Source organism: Emydura macquarii, unplaced genomic scaffold (assembly GCF_026122565.2).
Source record: "Emydura macquarii macquarii isolate MOO-44397 ecotype Brisbane River unplaced genomic scaffold, CSIRO-AGI_Emac_v2 contig_691, whole genome shotgun sequence".
Classification (NCBI taxonomy): Eukaryota; Metazoa; Chordata; order Testudines; family Chelidae; genus Emydura; species Emydura macquarii.
This window is the reverse complement of record NW_027130828.1, coordinates 5,740,893-5,762,028: the sequence shown is the minus strand read 5'-3', so window position 1 is coordinate 5,762,028 and position 21,136 is coordinate 5,740,893. Positions and strand designations below refer to the sequence as shown.

Sequence of the window (21,136 nt, the reverse complement as noted above, 5' to 3'; positions counted from 1 at the left end):
TCACATCGGCAGAGACGAGGAGGCTGATTTCAGAGAGATGCTCGTCTCTCCCTTTCATACCAAACGGGTTATTTTTAAAAACCCATTTCCACTACTACAGAAACACCTTACAGAGAGCTGTAAATAAACCTAGTGCCAGCATTCCAGCATGTGACATACCAAACACATCTGCAGCCATTTGGAAAAGGCACAGTTGTTACTATGGGACACGCTGCAACTCCTCAGAACTTCACGGCAACAGAACCTGCAGAAATGCAGGCCCCGGCCACTTGAACTAAAGGTGAATCTCTATTAGCAATTGCTGTATAGGGCCAATGAGACTCAGTTGAAGAGCTCTAATTCCATCCAGCTGAGGGCAGCGGTGTGCACACAAGCCAGTTCGTGAGTGGGATTCTCCCCTCCAAATGATCATACTTTGTAGAACATTGTGGCATCAAAGCAGATGCTCAGGGATTGAATTTAACTGCCTGCATTATAATTTGAGCTATTCTGAGCTATACCCAAGACAGGTAAACTCAGAAGCTAAGTTTACAACTCTCTGAAAGAAGTTTTGTTTTGTTTTTTAATTAAAAAAGCCTGCAGTCTTTCCTCCTCCCTCCTTGTATACAATCCCATCCCCATCCCCAGAACGCCCCAGGCAAAGCATCCTGGATTCAAAATGATATGAACTGCCAGGAAGCACCATCCCCACTGCTCATTCTGGCTTGATAAGGCTTGGAGCCCAGACAAGCGACGTCTGACTCTGGCATGCGAGATCAACTCTGGCCCAGCTTTTCATCTGCTGAGCGCAGTGTTTCTGCATCTCTGCTCATTCTCACGCAGCTGCCAGATGGGACAAAACAGATTATTCCGCTGCTCCTCTAAGCAGGTGAGCATAACAATATATACAGCGTTTGGGTCCTTTTAATCCTCAGCTGCTGAACCAGACCCAACTGATCTCACCCCCAGAGCAAACATTCCTGTTGCCCTCTGCCCTTCCAGGGAAAGAGAAAAATACAAACCCTGCGCAAAAATGTGCCAGGTGTTTCCTTGTCAAATTCTATGGCACTGAAATGATAGCATGCTGTCAGACCCCCAGTCCCATAGTAAAGCTTTCTGAGTGTGTAACGGACGCAAATTCTGGGGGCCGTAGTGCAATTGTTCACTAACCCTTTGTTCATTAAGGATCATCACTTCTCTATTACAGCTGTCCACCCTTCCTTTCACGGTGCTTATCCCACACGCTTTATACGCTCCCCTTTCAGTCATCTTGTATTTGAGCCCACTCAGGTTGGAGTAGGGGGCTGCAGCTGGACGTGCCTTCAGTCAGATCTTTAGCTTTCTCTCAAGGTATCTCCTTACAGTGTGTGGCAGGGAATAAAGACCTGGGCCCTGCAGAGCCTTAACGGGGAACTGAACCTGAGTCACAACAGGAAAGAAGAGCTAGTTCGGTTTTCAGCTCCTGGGCACAGTCTAACGCAGCAGAACATGATCAGCGGTACTTTGCGATTATAGGGACTCTTTCGTCAAAGGATCTCACAAGGCTTTGGGATGTTTAAGGGACACAGTGGGTGAGGTAATATCTCTTATTCACTGGTTCTCAAACGGTTTGTCCTGGTGACCCCTTTCACACAGCCAGCCTCTGAGTGAGACCCTCTGCCCCACTGCCCTGACCTCTGGGGGCACCGCACACCCCCCTTACCCCAACCCCTGCACCTCCCCTCCCCCCGTTCCTACCTGGGAAAACTGACCTGCATGCACAGAGCGGCTGGTATTGCTGCTCACTCCCTGCTCGAACGCTGTTCCTCTGTGCCCCCCTGGGGTGCTGTGTGCGGGGGGGCGAGAACCGAGGAGCAACGTCAGGGCTCCCTGCATCCAGGTCAGCACAGCCCAGGTGGGAAACGTGATCTGGATGCAGGGAGCTCTGGGGTTGCTCCTCACTCCCCACCTCACAGTCCCTTGGGGGGGCACGGAGGGAAGTTGGGGGGGGTGAGAAGTATCTGTGTGTCACCGCACGGGCCCCCGCCATGCTCCTCCTTCAGGAGGAAGCAGGCAGGCTCCCACCCCCGTGCCTGGCTGGGGTCAGGGCTCACAGCTGGCAACCCCCCCAAAAGCAGGCTGCGACCCCAGGCTGAGAAGCAATGCTTTCACTGGACCAACTGCTGCTGGTGAGAGAGACAAGCAACGACGAAGTCGGTCCAATAAGAGCTATTCCCACCCGCACCGTGTCGCGCTAACAGCCTGGGACCCACACGGCACAACACTGCCGTGAAATGTTTAATGAAGTTTCACACAACATGGAAAGGGAGGGTTTTAGAGGCGCCGAGCTCAGTGGGAGCTGCAGATGCTCAATATCAGGCCATAAGAGACTTTCTCAAGTTCACACACAGACCCCGAGAGAAACCTCAAAGTCCTGGCGCCCAGGCCCCTACGCTAACCACAAGCGCCGCTCTCCCTCCTCGCTAATGGAAAGCCATTTACAAACTATCAATAAATACACTTCAAAGCAGACGGAAAATCCAGTTCCTCCTTCGGACGCCTGCCAAGAGCAAAGCCCGTCTTCCGCCTGATCCCAAAGCATCGCCGGCCTTGCGGAGGTGTCCAGCGTCCCTGCCAGCTGCAGGAGAATGAGCTCCAGGTCTTGGCATCTAAGTTTCCCTTTGGTTCAGTTACTATTTTGTACAGAGGAAGAGGGTCTTTTCCAGGAGACGTCTCTGCCTCCTGTTATGCAGCAGCTCAGACTAGATGATCCCAGCTTCCGGCCTTAAAATCTCTGAAGCTTTTACTTACTTTCCTTCCCTCCACCTTTCTCCTTTGTTCTCCTCTCAACAGCCCAGACTGGCGTGCCCCGCCCTTCCAAAGACCTGAGAACACGTGGGCCCCTCTGCAGGCAGGCAGTGCGCTCCCTGGGTGGGATGGGGAGATCTCTGGGGAGGAATGGACAGTGCCCAAAAGCTGAGCAGAATCACCCCTTCCCTCTCCCCAGCCCCCAAGTCCCTGCTGGTTTAGGAAGGAGGGACCTGGTCATCTTCTCAGAGGAGTTCAAGAGGGCTGTTCGAAAAGTAACTTGTCACAAGCCCAGCGCTGTTATCGGTCACCTGGCAGCCACCGTCCTGCCTCTGCAGCTCCCCAGAGCTGTCATCAGAACAGGAACAAGACAAATGCGGCCAGTGCTGTAATTATGCACGTCTCAGCCCGAGCACAGAGAGCGCCAGACGCTCTGCAAGTCTGCCAGGCGCACGATGGCAGCCGGGTAAATGACTGCAGCCTGCGGCAGGCTGTGCAGATCTGGGAAGGGGCGTTACTTACTCGTAGTATTCCGAAGCTCTCTGCAGCGTCTCCTTGACTTCTTGAGGCAGGGAACCTGGGTCTTGGGCCATGCTCCAAGACAACTGCTTCCCCTTTGCATGGTAAACATTGCCAATGTTATACAGCGCTCTAGCTTCACCTACCTGGAAGGGGGGGAACACAGAACATCAGGTGTTACACGCCACATTGCAACGCCCAGCTTCCCGTCCACTAGCCAAAAGCCAGAGGTGGAGGGGAGGATTTGCAGATCCTTACAGCTTCATTGCAGAAGCCGAGTCTGGGGGACTGGATGAATCCAAGGACTGTTAAAAGGACAAAGAACCTGCTCTAGGTCGCCAGTTCAAAGCCAGCCCTGGTTGATAATCCCCAGCTCTTATCGAGTGCTTTTCATCAGTAGATCTCAAAGCACTTTACAAACGAGGTCCCCTTTTACAGATGGGGAAACTGAGGCACGGACCCGGGAAGTGACTTGTCCAAGACCACACAGCAGGCTAGTGGAGAACAGCACCCAGATCCCCTGAGTCCTAGTCCAGTGCACTATCCACTAGGCTACACTGCTCTGAAGAGAAACCCGTCGTGACCTCAAGTCCTCATCTGATTGCTGTCTGGTGGCCTATGTGCAATGGATGGGGACCATGGAGAGCCCTAGCTATACATATAACAAGTCCCGCACAGGCAGGAACGGTGCCAGCTATCCCACAATGCTCCTTCCCAACATCCTGCCGGGGGAGGGGGAGTTCAGCCCCCAGGACTCATGCACGGATTGGCCTCTCTGATGAAACTGCCCACTCCATGTTCCCAAAGGGGGTGGGATTTGTACTTGCCTGTGTGAGTGTGCGCGTGTGAGAGAGATGTGGGTGTTTGTCCACCGGGAACTGGGCCGAGAGACACCCAGTTCATTTCACACCGGCCACCAAAGAGCATGTGTCAGAGACAGACCAGGGAGGACGTACGATGGGTTTCAGAGAACTAGCCTGGAGCTCTTTGGTTGGCCCATTCTGTGACTCTAGGGCTGTGAATCTCTCGTTATTTGGGTTCAGTTTTCTCTTTCTGGGGGAATCCACTGCTCCCTGGGTATTTTGGGGTCTTCATTCCAAGGACGGCCTGCCTGCATTTTCATCCATTCACACATCACAGCAATACCTGCTCTGGCCTCAGATCTGTACTTGTAATATGGTCAGTCTCCTGTCAGAGCCAGCATCACTATTTTCCCAGTTGTTGGCTGGCAGGAGGAATCTTTTAACAGCCAGGGAACGTTTCCCTCTGGGCGTCATGGATCAAGTACCTTGTCTCCCTGCTCCTGAGAAATGTCCAAGTGTCTCTGGCAACAAACGATAGCTTCATCAAACTGCCCAAGGATTTTCAATGTATTCCCGAGGTTGCCACTGGCTTTTGCTTCTCCGATACGGTCCCCAATGGTTCTACAAGATGACCGGAGGAAGGGGAAGGGCTGTTATAAATGCTGGCACATGCTTGTTAACCTGCTGCTGGAACACAGCAGGCAGAATTCAACCACGCTAATACCGACGGCTGAAGCAGGAGTAGAACAGAACCCATCAGCTCCCAGCCTGCATGTGCAAACGGAGGAAGCAAACTCATTTAGTCTTGGAGAGAGATTTTTGCTTTCTCTCAGGCAGTTGTCTAAATCCAAGCTGGAAAATAAAACTTTATTTACCAACCCCCGCCTCCCCCCATTCCTGAGACCTGAAGCTCCCTCTCCAGCTACGGGCCTTTCAGCTAAAGACAACAGGACCCGATGGCCGAGGAGGCCTATCCGTTCTGCTCAGACAATCAAATCCCTTTTCCAGGGATTTGGCCCATTGTCTCCTTACAACTCGCAGCCCGGGGGACTAGCAGCGCCCCAGGGAATTATATGCAGGCATACTGGATGGCAGCCAGCCCTGGCCAGTAACCGATTTTATACCTGGGGCTGGAGGCATCAAGATTCGAAGCTGCCCTGCAGGGACTGCAGGTCAAGAAAGGACAAATGCCATGCCACAGAGCTCCCCTTTGCCACCACACGGGTGATACGTTCTCCGTGGAGAATGGAAGGGTCTTGGGCATTACTGTAAATGTAACCAACTGCAGACAGAGAATTGTCCCGGTTTTAAAGGTGCCCCCTGTATTAAGTGGGGTCTCAAGGCCACATTTTCAGCCGTCCTCCTTAATTACCCCTCAAGGGGTGTGGTTTCAGCTATCTTGCCGAAAACCACTGTGTGGGCGAGCAAGTCAGCACGACCCCTTTGCACACACACAACAGATGCGCTTGCAAGCTTTGTTGGGGACCTTTGGAAAACCTGGCCCAAATCATTCCACTAAGATGCCCCTGGAGAAGGGGAGCTGCCTTGTTCTGGTGCTGAAAGGCGGCTTGTGTTTTGTCCAGAACAGCTGGCCCCACGACACCCACCTTTTGCCACCATCCGAGGGAGCAGTGAGCATTGGTCTTTAACTGCAGGTCACATCCAATGGTACTAGAAATGGCCTCACTCCTCCAGGCAGGGAGCCCCTTAGAGCAACTGTTAGAGGAGACGACCGGTGGCTATGCACTGCTTTCTGCTCTGGCCTGGCCAGGCCGTGGAGGAAACATGCCTGGCTGAGACGGCCTCAGGTGCAGTGACCCCACTCCCGGGGAGAAGGAATTTTGGGGAAGGCTGGATTATGATTTTAAATGGGCCCCAGCTCTTCCTTCCAATCCCGAACCCTGTGCAGACTCCCTCCCGAGCGCCTCGATTCTCTCCAGGCAGTCAGCCCCTTGTGCCCCAGATCCGTTCTCCGTTGCAGTGACCGGTTCCCCCAGGCTGGGATCCCAGGAATCTTGCCGTACACTGAGCCCTGAATGCTCAGTTTCAGAGCCGAAGGCAGCAGGCACGCTTACCTGGCTAGAGTGAGGTCGTGCTTATGGTATTCCAGGGCCTTGGAATATTCCTTCAGGTAGAAGTAGGCATTGCCCAGCTGGCTGTAGATAGCAGTAAGCGTCTTCAGATCCTCGGTCCCCACCTGCACGGCCGCTTCGAAGAAGGCAGCTCCAGCCTTGAAGTCTCCAGCTTTGCACAGTCGCTCTCCTTCCAGGGCGAGCTCCAGGCAGGAGGCCTCCATTCTGTTAAAATCAAAGAGATCATTTCCGATGAGCTGAGCTCTGGAGTTCCCACCTTTTCACACTGGCATTTAAATAAAAAACCAAAAAGACATTTTGCTGAGAGCACAAGGAACCACAGGCAGACAGAAGGCCTTGTAAATCCGAAGGCCAGGGAGAGCCAGAATAGATTTTAAAGATTAAAGGCAAAGTTTTCAAAAGTTTCATTGAAAGTCAATGGGATTTAGGCTCCTGCGTGCTTAAATCCCTTTGGAAAATGGAACTCTTGCTCCAAAGTGATGACTTAGGAGCTTTTGAAAATGGCACCCTCCATGTGAAGATGTGGGGAAGGGAAGTGGGGGGTTGTACAAAACACTCCATACAGAGTAACGGCCAGATCAAGGGCTGTGGCACACATGACCTGGAGGAGCAGCCGCTGATTTCCCCTTTCTACAGTGAACTAACATCAGACTCCTTTTGAAATAGGAAAAAAATAACAACTCTCTGCACTTCTTGAGCGCCTGCGCCCCAAGGCTCTCAAAGGCGTCGCTGTCATTACATGCCACCTCGACACCCCCATGATACACGCTCCTCGTGTGAGAGAGGGAGAAACTAACGCGCAGAGGCTGAGTGACTTGCTCATGGTGCCACAGAGAGTTGGTGGCAGAGCCTGGCTCAGAAACTAAGTCCCCGAACTCCCAATCCGGTGCTTTATCCACAAGCCCATCCTTCCTAACAGCCCTGGGAAACGGATGCAATTAGTACCTGTCCATAGGCCAAGTGTTAAAGGGTTATTGGACTATACTAATTAGGAGCACTCACTGCTCATCACAAAGGGGGACTCTGGGGCTCTTTCCTGACCTGCTCCCACCGTCTGCCGGAGGGACCAGCTCCTTATTCCATTGCACAGCAAAGAACTCTTGTGATGCCTCTCTCCCCTCCCCCTCCAAGCAACACCTAACGTCCTGCCTGGCAATAAAAATATTATTAATCATGTTTTTATGGCACGGCCTAAGGGCCAGCCGAGATTGGAGCCCCTTGTGCCAGGCGCTGTACAAACACAGAGTGGTTGATGGTCCTTGCTCCTGAAAGCTTGCAATTAAATGGCCCGGCTACAGCCAGGATGGGGGAAGGGGTACAACACTCCAGCCAAGCCAACAACGTGATGGCAAACAGGTTCCCGATTTTTTGGGCCACACGTAGTTACGAGGGGATCAGCAAAAAGGGAAGGGAAGTGGGGGGCAGGGCAGGGGAGGAGAGGGTGATCGGGTCAGGTTTGGAGTGAAGCTGCATTGAAGAGACCGAAGGGAGAGGCAGGGAAAAGGAGAGAGTTGGAGCAAATACCAGACTTCAGTGAGCGTTGCGGGCGCTCGACCTCTCTGAAAATCAAGCCCCACGTGTCTGTGACGAGGGTAATCCAAAATTACAGGCCACCTTAAAAATGCTGGCGTAAGCCATTTGGCTAGTATTACACACCGAGTCACTGTGCGGTTGTTGGGATGAGAATTCAGGCTTGGCCTCCTGGTTCCCAAGCCCCACACTCACCCCATCACCCCACGAGAGCAATGGATGGGTCTGGCTTTCTTTAAGGGGTGCATATCTCCTAAGCTGAACATCTACCCTAGATTCATGCCTGTGCCACTTTCCGAAGGGGTAACACAGAGGCTAGCCTGCTTGCTGCACATTTGAAATGAATGCCACAGAAATCTGGCAAGCGCTACAAATTTTGGACTGTGCAGAATTCCTTGGCGTATAAGCCACAGTTCCCTGTGCCTGTTTTTCATTAGCTTTCCAGCTGTCAGTTTTTCCACAGGCATTCTTTACACATCAGCACTAGGGCACAGCCTTCATCCCTTGTGCTTCTTGACACCTTTTCTAATTACACACACCAGGGTGCGAATAAGGGTCAACAACCCACAAGCCAGGGGAACCAGGGCAAAAAAGTGGTGCAAGAGGTATTGCTTTGGGAAGAAATCTGTTTCGTAGGAAAGGTCTTGCAGCTTCTGTCTACGTTTTGGGGGTTTTCACCATTTCCTCTGCAACAGCTGGATAGGTCAATATCAAGGAGAGCATACAGACCACTAGTTCGAGTATGGCAGTTGCTACAGTGTGCTACTGTTCGCTGAGATGAGTCATTTAAAAGATTATTTACAGTGCTGCACAACAATGCTGAGATAAAGCAATAAGCCTCCTACAGGGAATGAACTCAGGACACACATTTAAAAAACTTTTACAGCTGAGAAGCATCTTTACATTTCCCAAAAGGCAGAGAGGACATTAGGTTCCAGGATGGTAGTTTTAAGAGGTTCATGATTCAAACATTTAACCTTGCAAGCCCCCGGGGTTTCTAGGCAGGATGGGAAGATAAAAACTGTCTAGACAATCATCTCTGCACCATGGAGTTATTAAGAGCTGCCAAAGGAAAAACAAGCCATTGAATGCAGCGTGCAAGACTTTTGCATTTGTACTTTTCTGTGATGTTTACTGGAAAAAAATAACTCCCTGCTCTGCATTTATGCTGAGGAAGCAGAATGGCACAATTACAGGTTCACTTGCCAAGCCTGTTCATGCAGGACCAAATTGTCTAACACACAGCAAGGACTTACAGGGCCGTGGAAATTTTATTTTCCTCCTTTAGCATAACAAGAGCAGTTGCTAGGCATGGCTGAGATATATGAATTCCACCACGGACTAGTCATGGGATAGATTGCATCAATGGTACATGTGCCAACCTTCTCCTATTAGATTTCCAGATACCTCTATTCTTGTAGAAACCCTCATTGACGTCATAGAGCTTTTACAAAATGCTTGCAAACACTAGCTAAATTAGTGCTCACAAGACAGGCAGAGACTGGTAGGTAAACGATATTATCCCCATTCTACAGAGGGGAAAAGTGAGGCACAACAATTAAGTGACTTGTCATAAGGCTCTTTGACTGCTTAGTGGCAATTATCGTAAAGAGCTACAACCTTCCTGGTGTCAATGCTGCTATACTGGTAGAAAGTGCTTTATGCCAGTATCTGTTCCCTTATGGGAAGGGGAACAAATTATACTGATATAACTGTGTCCACAGCAGCGGCTGTCCTGGTCTAACTATCATGGTTTAAAAAATGACACCCCTAATCAATATAGTTAGAGCAGAACAAAATCTGTGGGTAGACTCGGCATGAGAAAAGGAGAAGAGTGTTCTTGTGACCAGGACATTTACATTTTGGAAATGACAATGATAATACAACGTATGAAACATTCCCCCCCCCCATCCTGCCCCTTTCAAATGTCTAGCTCGTCTGCCAAGGCACTGCCATTTCGCAGGGCAGAGTGGCTGCAAGATGGCACAAAGGACACACACGCTGAGCTCTCACTCAGACTTTTTTTGTTCTTTCTTGTTTTGTTGTGTCCCCTTCGTCTAACATCAACGTTGCTCAGGCCAAGAGTACATGGCTGCTCTCTGGCCATGAAAAGACAGAACTCAGTTGGCCAGAGACAGAGAAGCCAGGGGTAGAGAGGAGAGGGAGGGATTTGTTTAAAAGGAAAAAATCCAAAGAGGTTTCTATGCCTTTCAAGCAACTGGGACTCGTAGAAAGTCTGAGGGCTACACCGCTGCATCGGGGTTCCTGATTGCAGCTCTGAGGACGGATTCTGACACTAGTGGACGGGGTCCCTGTTGCCTCAGCACAAAAGCTGCAGAAAGAACAGGCCAATCCCTGCCAAGACTGAGACACATCAGCCAAGTGGCCCGGAGAAAACGGCTCCGCTCGTGCCTTTGCTGTTCCTCCATTGTAGATGAAGAGAGCTCCCCATGGGCACCCAGAGCCCCAAATGGGGCACTGACAACTGCACCTGCCGAGGCGCAGGGTAACCCTCGCTGCAGGGTGGATGTTCAATGTCTTGTTCCACACTACTCAGTCCGTACACCCAGCCTCCCGCCCGGCTGCTGTGTGCTGGAGACCAGTGACATCAGCGCTGAGCAAGCAGAACTGTGCTTCTCTCTCGTCAGCAGGTTAAAATGGCCCTTCCCAGCAGGGCCTGACCTCCCATTGCGGGCTAATCCTATTTGCCTGGTAATCTTGCTGAGCAATCTTGTCAATACAGCCCCTCCTCGCAGCAGGAGGATGTCCTTCAACTGGCTGTGCACCTGGATCTGTGCTCCACAGAGCGTTTACCCAGCCAATATCCCCAGGCTGAGAATGGCTACCGCAGGCCGAGCTCCAAAACACAAGTTCTCGGTCCACATTTGAGAAGTGGGGCTTCCTGATTGCCTCACCAGCCTCATTGACTTGGGGGCTACTTATGTCACTAGCTTGTGAGTGTGGAAAACACAGTGAGTTGCATTAAGCCTCATTTCTGCCCTGCGAGAAGAAATGCAATACTGCTTCTCCGCAGATGGAGACCCTGGGAAACAGAGAGGTGCCTTGCATCCTGAGCCAGTAACTGAGCAGAGAATAAAACCCAGGAGTTGTGCTCCTCTAACTGCTAGGGAAAGGGTCTTGTGGTTAAGGCACTGGGGGCTCAGGAAACCTGGGTGTGATACAGGAATCCCTGTGTGAGCCAGGACAAGTCCCTTAGCTCCACATCTGTAAAATGGGGATAATACTTCCCTAAGGTGCAGGGAGAATTCATAAAGTTTGTGAGGAGCCCACATGCTACAGTGTACTACAAAGAGACAGAGCACTGGATTGGGACTCAGGAGACCTGCAGTCTGTTCCTGGCTTTGCCACTGACCTGTTGGGTGTCGGGGGGCAAATCGCTTCACCTCTCCATGTCTCAGTTTACCCTGTGGAAAATTATACTGACCTCCTTTATAAAGCACTTTGAGATCTACTGAGGTGCAGTGCTCTATAAGAGTGAGGTATTATTATTATATAGTGAAGCAGGCCATAGAAATACCAAAACAGAGCAAAAGGACACAATTCTGTCTTTATTGTGCGACAATTTAGCACTACACTTATTTGTTTCTGTCTTTATTGTGCCACAATTTAGCGCTACGCTTATTTGTTTCTGTCTTTATTGTGCGACAATTTAGCGCTACGCTTATTTGTTCTGTGCATGCTCAAAAGAGGAAGCTGCTGAGACATTACTGTATTGTCCTCAGTAAAACCAATGCCAATATAATCCAAGGGAGAAACGAGGCATATTTTTAGCTTCATTTGCTTTAAATTCTTTAAGCTCTAAGCAGCAACTTTTAGCAGCTGCTGCTGCTGTTTCACCGAATGGGAACTGGATGTCTAATTCTCCACTGAGCCTTGAAAAATCTCTCCCAAGTCCATGAACAACAGTCTGACTGGCAGTTGCTCAGGGAAAATGGTAGCAAAGTAGCTCGAAAAGCAGCAGCAGCTACTTCTCAGGCTGGATCGGATTTCTAAAATAATACAATTCAACATATAGGGAAAGAAGCTAGCTAGAAGTCTCTCTTTCCAGCCTACATACTCTCATGAACTCCTTTCTCTCACTGCTTGGTGGCCCCCCAGCCTCTCAATAACAAAGAAAGAAAAGACCTTGAACAGCTTGTTTAACGCTCACCTCCTAGACTTTAAGAGACGTGAAAATGCAGCACAAATATTTGATTTCAACAATTGTAAAATGCCCAGATTTAGGTGGTTACTTGACTTGGGTTAGGAAGTCGCTCTGAATTTCAGGGCAAATACCAATCCTGCTGTAAGCTGTGTTTTCAATGGAAATCAAAGGGATTCTGCCATCTGTCTTCAACCCATGTCCATAGATCACTCCTGTAACGCTGTGCAGAGAAACCAGACTTTGTTGTATTTTGCACGTTAAGGGCCCAGTTTTACATTCTTTCAGCATCCCAAACTCCCACTGGTTCCCAAGGGAGTCTGCGGTTTGCAAAATGAAGGATCGTTAGAACTGGCTTCCACCATTACTAATTATTATTATTATTCATTTGGAGTCATTCCCATAATGTCCTAGATAGGCACTTTCCAAACACCTGCTCCAAAGAGCTTACAACCTAAAGACAGAGGTCAGGGGAAGGGGAAAAACAACAGGCAACTTATAAGCAAATCAACTAAATTCACTATAAGCAGCATAGGAGGAATCTTTAAGAGAGACTTAGACGTGGGGAGGGTTCGCTATGTTGCATACATCAGGGTAGTTTCAGCAGCCAATGGCACAATTCACACTCTGCTGTAGGACCCAGCCGGAGGTTTCTAAACAAGACCTCACAAACGAGCCAAAGCCTGAGATTCTGACTCAAATAAAAGTCCTGCTGGCTCCAAGACTGACCTTCTCTGAGGACTCCGTTTGCCCGAGTACACGGCACATAAAAGCTGAGTGCACCAGTTCCTCTAATACTACAGAGCGCGATTAATCAGGGAGCCGATCACGTTCCAATCGGCAGGCTCATCAGAAATAGATGACACTTTTAAAATGATGTAAATGACTTATGTAAAACAAACAAACCGACCAACCTCAAACCAATCCAAGTTTAGAGAAACCCAACAGTAACAAACAAAAAACAAAAAAAACCATCTACTTCTTCCATGGGCAACATCTCTCATTTTGTATTTGCCAGAGGTGAAATCTGTTCTGCCGCTGCCTAATTTGTGAACTTCATACACACACACACACACACACACACACACACACACACTCGCATACGCTTTCTGGGTGCTTTGCTAGTGTTGCCATAGTAACTGTTCAGGCACAATGCCCTGTCACGGCTCCCAAACGCATGCAGCCTTTAATTAAAATCTGTTTGTCCTTGAACTGGTGGCTTTGCTGAATGTCTGACTTACCTAATTACCATCATCGCTCAGTTTGGGACTTAACAAAAAGACGGGGGGAAAAGGCTTTTTTCCTACCGCACGCATGGCAAATGAAACCCCTTTGCTGCTGTGTGAAGGGACAAGATTTGCACGTCTGATTATTATGGGGAATACAATGTGGCCCCCACATCCACTCGTCCCTTGACACCCCCAAAGCCTCTGTATTCTGTGGGAGCACTCACATGCTGCTGCTCCAAATTCAAGACCAAAAAAAGAACTGGTGCACGTGGCTTCTTGCCGCTCCTGGAGTCACATGGCATCGTGGAAATCAGACCAACAAGGACAGGTCTTGTGGAATGCCCATGACTTTGGACCAGAGAAAAGGGGCCCCCAGAGAAAGTCATACTGGGAAGGAGCTATTAGCTTGGGCTAAATGGTTTGGGATTTCAGGAGAGGGATACTGGGATGCCATGTGGCTTAATGAACACTCGTAAAGTGCTGTGACATCCGGAGCGACAGACATTCCAGTGATCACCATGGCGGCTCTCAGCTTGGAGCACGGCTATTTTTTTAAACACGCACAGTATAGAAAAAGCATGACGGATGGTGAGTTTGGGGTGGGGGAAGATTGTGGTGTGCTCAGGGCACTGGCCAAGTGTCTGCTCCATCACAGACTTCCTGTCTGACCTTTGATCTACACTTAAAACTGCCACTTGCATAGCTATGTCCACCAAGGGTATGAAAAAACCACACATCCTAGTGACGCAGCTCTGCTGACAACACCCCCAGTGTAGACACAGCTCTGCCGATGGAAGATGCGTCTGTCTGCTTAGCTAATGTTGCTCAGGGAGGTGGTGTTCCTATGCTGGAAAAGCTCCTTCTGTTGGCATACACTGTCTACACTAGGGGTCTATGCCATCATCCATTGCTCAGCCTCTCTGTGCCTCAGTTCCCCACCTGTCAACGGGAAGAATCGCACTGTCCTATTGCACAGGAGTGTTGTGAGGATAGATCCGTTAACGACTGCGAGGTGGTCAGACAAGTACCATAGTGAGCTGGGAGAAAAGAGGATGGTGTGCATCAATCTTGACAGACACCCTCAAAGGACAAAAAATGCAGACACGTAAGGTAGCGCCTTCATTCCTCACACGCAGAAGACAACCGGCCTGGGACCACCTCTTTTTCGGCAAGTTGTGCATCTTCTGCACATAAAGCCAAAGATCCAGACCCAAGCCCATGGGCATCAGCACTTAGATCCGCGTGGGACAATTTTTAGGTGGCTTTCTCGGCTAAACTCAAGGCCAGGAGCTGAGGCTTCAGAGGTGCCGCGGGCACGTTCACTTCCATCCAACACACAATCCGCTTTGCTGCCTCACCCCATGTGCTTGGTGGATTCTGACGGTCAATTCTTTGGTCTCTGAAAGACCCTGACCCGGGGATTCACTTGTTCCCTTATCTGCTACCCTTGCACAAGAGAAGGGGAGAAGGACTCTACTGATTTAATCTCTACAACCCCAGAAAATTAGTATTACTGATTTTTTGTTTTGTTTTAGGGCATCAGAAAAACATATTCACACCCTGACCACGGAAACCCAGCAACCAAAGAAAGAGACCTTCTCCGTCCAAAGAAAGAGACCTTCTCTGAGCTGGGTTCTCCTTTGGCTGTGGATTGTGTTACCTCCACGCACACGGGGAATCACAGGCTTTGTTGGCGGGAGCTGTCAGAGTTCCCTCTCCTGAGCAACTCCTCTTTGAGCTGCCGCACACTGCAGCTGATGGGCTCCAAAGAGGCGCCTCCAGCTGCCGCCGGCTTTCCACAAGTCCCGAGAAAGTTTTAGATCCATAAAAAAGGTGCAAGGCCTGGAGAATCCCATGGAAGGCCCCATGCCCACCTTTCCAACTTGCTCACCCCACTGGAGCACACGGGAGCCCCAGCCTCTCTTTCTTCCAAGACCTTGGGGGTTTCCCCGGCAAAGGCCCAGGAACAGGATCAGGCCTGTGTCGCCTAGAGAGACAATTGCCACTCACTACTTAATGCAGCTAAAGAGGATTCGATCCCTCCTGAGCCCCCAAAGCACTGATGACAGAGCAGTGCTAAAGCCGATGAGTGTGGGCACAGCCATATGGTATTATTAACAAGGAAAATGCTGCATAACATTAGCTGCTATTTTTGTTTCCCAAACCAAGATGCTGGAGCTTGTGAATGCATTCCTCCACACATCCCTGCTAAGCTCCTAGCTAACAGCACAGCACGGTATCCCCCTCAGCAGGGGTCTGAAACAATGAGACTCTTGCAGGCAGCCTCTGCTTATAGGAACTGCCCTACTTTAGTGCAGGCTGGTCATACAGAAATGCACCTGGCTCTGGAACTGCAGGATTTCTAGCTAGCAATAAGCTTCAAAGAGCCACTCATCAGACTTGTGCTTTCAGGAAAAGGCACCTGAATCAACGCACCGACACAGTACCAATGTGTCATGTGTAAAACAGACCAAAAAAACAAAGCAACAAAAGGCCAAAACTCCACCATCACAAAGGTAGGCCACAAATGAGTTAGACAATCGGCTCAGTGTTCTGCTCTATGAATAACAAAATGGATCACATTACACTGACTATTCTCCCTACCGCTTTACCAGGCCCTCACCAACATAGCCTCTGAACACTTCACAAATGTCAATGGATTTATCTTCAGAGCACCCCTGAGAGGCAGAGCAGGGCTATTATTCCCATTTTACAGATGGGGAACTGAGGCACGGACAGATCAAGTGATTTTCAAGGGAGTCTGGGAGAGCCCAGAAATGAACCCAAGTCCCAGTCATCAACTTAACTACAAACTTCCCCTTCCTTGCGTGTCTTATGTTTAAAGAACGTTCTCTTTGTGAGGAAGGAGAGGGAGAGCAGAGCAAAGGGAGGCAGGCAGATTAGGTATAGTCTTTAGCAGCAAGACAGCTCAGATTCGTTCATCACCCTCAGCTAAACTCAATAATGATTTATACCAAATATCACCTTTTGGCTGCCTCATAACTTAACCAAAGGATCAAAGAGCCTAAACACTCCTTCACAGTAACTATGTGAGCAAAATACAACGGCTCTGAAAAAGAAAAATGCTGGGCTGGAACGCCCTCTTTGGTGCAAAGGCTTACGTCTGGGATGCTAAGTAAGGCATGAAGCAAGCACAGCACGAAGGGTTGCCGGTGCCATTCACAGTCCCGTTACTACAACTCCCATCAAAACCGTGCTATAATTGGTCTTTCCCACATACTAGGTCAAAATATCTGACTAATTAAAAGCCTGATTCACTTATAACATTTTCTTGTTCCCTAAAATGCCACAAGATGGATGGACTGATTTGATTTAAAAACAATCATTCAATAAATCTTACTGAATTAAGTGTCAACAGAAACCAGGAGAATACTCACAATAGTTCTACAGATTTAAGCAACAGGACAGGAAAAGGTATGGCTTATACAGGTAATAATTACTGCCCCATCGGGTGTTAACCACTGACATATTATGTGAATTACTGCAGCAGAACCCACATTCTGAGGGGTGAGGAGAGGACGAAGTTTTAAAAATATCCTTCCCCTTTTGCAAAAAGTGACTCCTGGAACGAGAAAAGAGGTCAACATGCAAGAAAACCTCCGGCCATTGTTGAAGTTAGAACATGCATTAGGATCACTGGGCCTGGAACTAGAGACACAATCATAGACCTATTCGACACCAAGACGACACATGTTCTACTTACTTAGACGCAGCGTGTCCCCAATGATGCCTGAGAGGTTCCCGTTGATTCTGATATACGGCAGACCTGTCCCTTAGCCCCTGGAGGGAAAGAAAAGCTATCTCCTTCCGCAGAGCTTTACGACTGTTCAGCAAGGGCCAGATTCAAAGCCCACTGAAGTCAGCGGAAAGACTCTTAGGGTAGGTCTACACTGCACACTTAGCTTGGGCTCTGACTCTGGTTTGAGCCAATGCCCTCCCTTCTGTCCACACAAAAATCAGCCTGACTCAGGTCAGCAAGCCCTCAGGACCGGAGTCCTATGGTTTAAGCCCTGTCATTTTGCAGCGTGGACGCAGCTCAAGCCGCAGACCAGAGTCAGAAGGTCTGCGCAGAGCAGTATGGACGTGTCAGCCCGACTAAGAGACCCAGGTCCAGCAATTGTAAACACAGGTTTACAATTCTGTGTGGATGCTCAAGCGTGAGCTTGGAAACACCGAGTCCACAGACAATGCAGTGTAGCCATGACCCACGCTGACTTCGATAGGCTCTGGATCAGGAGGAAAGCCTGGAACTTATGCATGACATTAGGGCACAATGGCTAACCTCGCAGGCCTGAAGACAGGCTCTGGGTAATCCACAGAGCAGGTACAGCAATTGGCAGCAGCAGAGCAGGCCGCCCATACACACTTCCCTATTCAACTGTTTCAGCCCTGAGCACCTGTTTCATGGCTACAAATATACTCCTAGTCTCTCCTCTGCCAGCCGGCTTCCCAGCTTTTCCCGTCTACTCTGCATCTGCCTTGTTTAGATTGTAAACTCCGCTGGTAGGGCTGCCTGGATTTTATGGCCAGCGTGTTGCAAACGCTTGGCAAATAAAACAAACTAACCACACGACACTTTAGGAAAGGAAAAATCTCACTGACATGGTAGAGGAAATTTGGATGAAAGTAGTAAAGTCTCCTGGCCCTGTGTGCAATCAGCCTTGAATAATAATAGTTTTGATAATGCTTTATTTATTCCTCATTTATTATAAATGAGTTACAAGGAGTTTAACAACTGCAAATGAATAATGCTTTGCATTTCCTTAGCAGCTTCCACCTGACGATCCCAAAGCACATTAAAGTTGTTAGAGAACCAAGCCTAATAACACTTCGCTTTACAGTAGATGGGGAAACTGAGGCACAGAGCTGTGCTTTGCCCTCAGGAGCTGGTGGCAGAGTCAGGAATAGAACAGTCAGCTGTCCCAGCTCTCAGAGCCAAGGGAAAGCCTCAAGCCCACACTAGGTGGATTCATTTAGGTTTCTAAGTGGAAGCTGTTGGGCGCTCAGCTCTTTTAAAAATCTGTCCTCTATTCAAAACCTCCACCTTGCTTATTCAGTGCTGCCTGGCTTGCAATGCCTCATTCATAATGAATATCTTGCAGCCAACAGGCCTGTCTAGCTACTCTGAAAAAATCATGTCATACAGTGAGCTGGGAGTCAAACACTAGCTCTCACTGTGGTGAGAAAACTCACACATTGAGACAACCCGGTTCTAGGAGACCAACACATTAACCCTTTCCTTTCCGCATGGGAGAATGAGTTTCATGAGTAGCTGACTCAGGTCTGTGTGTTACTCAGCGTCTCCATTGCACAGCTTACTCCAAACATAGCTGCTGTGGTTATACAAGAATAAAAGATAGGCCTGATTAGCAGAGCACTGGAAATATATACATTGGGAAGATAAGGGCTACAAAACCTTTTCTGGGGAATTAGCGTTTGTTCCTGTTAATGTGATAAACTAAAATATAGCCTTGAAATGTATTGAATTGTGTATGAATGTAAATATTTCACAGCATTGGCTCTGAGCTGATGCAAATCCCTCCTTCTCTAAGCAATCGCAGAGCGAAGTTCTCAGGCGCTCAGCCTAACCAGATATTCCCTGGTTTGTCTCATTATAGATGAATTAGAAATGCAATTGGCAGCACACCTTTAAAGAAACTAATCGGGCTGGGAATTACATCCCAACAGTAATTTGCTGCCTCAGCTTCCAAAGGGGAGCAGTAAATCCAAACTACTCATGACAAATTACCGGGCTCAGATGAAAGCAGCTCTAACTCCCCAGCTGTCTCGTGTTCAGCTCCGTTGGATCACGATGGATGAGGATCACATGCCACAAAAGGGGCAGATTGGCACCTAGATCTCTCATGCCTAACTAGGCACCGTTCACACTGAAAGGTCACCGCTGAGGGAATGAGTGTGAGGTTTGTGCCCTTTATTCTTCTGTAAAAAGAAAGCCCAGAATGGATTCCTCCCCCCTCCCAGAACATTTTTCCCCTGTTTGCTTTTTGCGTTAGAAAATCAGGTCCCGTCTACCCTGGAGAACTGCTGAGCATCCCATTTCAGTTCTGTTTTAATTCTGCCCCTATGCAGGTGCATTATGCTAGTCTTCAATCACATGATCACATTCTGCTACAGGGATGGTTGCCAGCTTTTGAACCCTTCAGATTCGCAGCACAGACCACTTCTACTTGAACTAGAAGGGTAACTACTTGCAAAAGCAGGCTAGTTTCCTCTACATCAGTGCTTTTCAACCTTTTTTCATTTGCGGACCCCTACAAAATTTCAAATGGCAGTGGGGACCCATTTGGAAACCGTAGACATTGTCTGCAGCCCATGGGCTGAAAGCCACTGCTCTACATGGACCAGCCCCTAGAGGGGGACATGGCGCACACATTAAACACTATTTGAGAGATGCCAGTGGAATGTGGAGTATCAGGATTACTGGGTTGTGTTCCCGGCTGTGGGAGCAGAATGAGTGCAATCTAGCACTTGAGTCAACACTATCACTACTAATTAGGTTCCCCTGGAAAAGGTCTAATTGGACAGAGGAGTACTTGATAACCAGGCCAGACGGAGGGTGGTGAGTCAATGTAGCAGGCAAGCTGCATAAAAGGGAACAGGAAGGAGCGTTCAGTGGGGGAAAAAAACAGAAGGCTAGGAAAGCCCCGAGCAGAGACACCTTTTGAGGAAGTGGTTAGAAAGTTTAGATACAGTGTACAGGTGTGGAGACACTGCTGCGTAGTGGTGGAGAGATTAAAACTACATAGATGTACACAGATGACACAGCGGTGTTTGCAAGGAAGATGTACACAGATGACACAGCGGTGTTTGCAAGGAAGATGATCTCAGTGCAGTCTGTGCTCACGGCAGAGGCGCAGCACGCGGCCCCGTCACAGCGCGGCCCGGGTATTCTAAAAAGGCCACGTGGAAGAGACGTGGGTCTGTGATATTGGTGACCGGAGTTCTGTCCCCCGGCTTCTATTCTGGCCACTTCATGAACAGTGCCTAGAAAGGGAGCTGAGCTCATTTGAAAATCTGGCCCCTAACTGGTACAGAGTTCTTTTGAAAAAATCTTGTCTGCAAGGCCCATGTGTCCAGGATCCGCATTACGCTCACCTGACCCATAGCTACAGACTCACTGACAGCGCTTCTAAGGACACCCACACCCCGTGGAGGTGGAGGAGCTGGCTGCACCTGGGGTAGAGGTCTGTCCCTCTTCAGGCAAAGCCTCGCACCTGCTATAGACAAGAAGCAAGTCCTGGAAGCTTCTGTTAACCAGTGAAGTGCTGGTTCAGCCCTTTAAGATGCCCTGCTGCTCTTGTAAGAAAAAGTAAACCCGAGAGACTGCAGCCTGTCTCCCTCGCAGCAGAGAAAGCACAGGACCCGGTTGTGATGAATGTAGAATACTGAGGTTGCTGGACACAGGGAGACCTCGTGGTTCTCCTGAGCTCCATCTGTGCTGCCTCACCACAGAGGATGCCCCTAAGTCCTGGCCTGCACTAAGTAATCACTTTCAAAGGAGGGGGGGGGACATCTACCACTGAACTTGGAAATGAAAGGCACAAGACTAAACTGTTTTTGCTCCACCCATGACTTCTGAGCTGCCAAATCGACCAGCTCTCGGGGGCAGACACTGCATTATATTTCCTGAAGCATGTCGGCAGATGAAAGCTGCCGTGGAGGCCACAGATGACATGAAGCTGTGTGAAAGAGACAGGGATTTTTTAAAACGCTTGATCTTTCATTTGCAGGGGCTCCCACGGATCGTCCTCACGCACTGTACAAATCAGCTTGCCGCTGCCTGAAAAACGCTTGATCAAGCCACAGCTCCGGGAAGTGACACAGTGAGGCAAGTCTTACTCCAGCCTTTTCATTACCTGCGAAACAGGCAAGAGTCTGCAAGTGGGGGAAAGTGCAGAGGTCCCAAGCCACCCTGGGCTTTATGCTGGCTTCTCTCTTCCCTTCCTCACTGAAGGAGGGATTGCTACTTGCCAAGGCTTATTTGGGTTGATT

The 21,136-nt window shown here is 49.3% G+C and overlaps 1 protein-coding gene across 1 annotated transcript in view; it reads right to left on the bottom strand.

Moving 5' to 3' along the window:
- GPSM1 (G protein signaling modulator 1) overlaps positions 1-21,136 on the bottom strand; it is a 113,595-nt gene that overhangs the window by 81,432 nt on the left and 11,027 nt on the right. The window contains exons 2-4 of the mRNA XM_067541815.1: positions 6,164-6,385; positions 4,574-4,709; positions 3,289-3,431 (exon numbers count right to left, since the gene is read on the bottom strand). Of these exons, the coding sequence (XP_067397916.1) occupies positions 3,289-3,431; positions 4,574-4,709; positions 6,164-6,385 (501 nt within the window). The remainder of the gene's footprint in view (positions 1-3,288; positions 3,432-4,573; positions 4,710-6,163; positions 6,386-21,136) is intronic.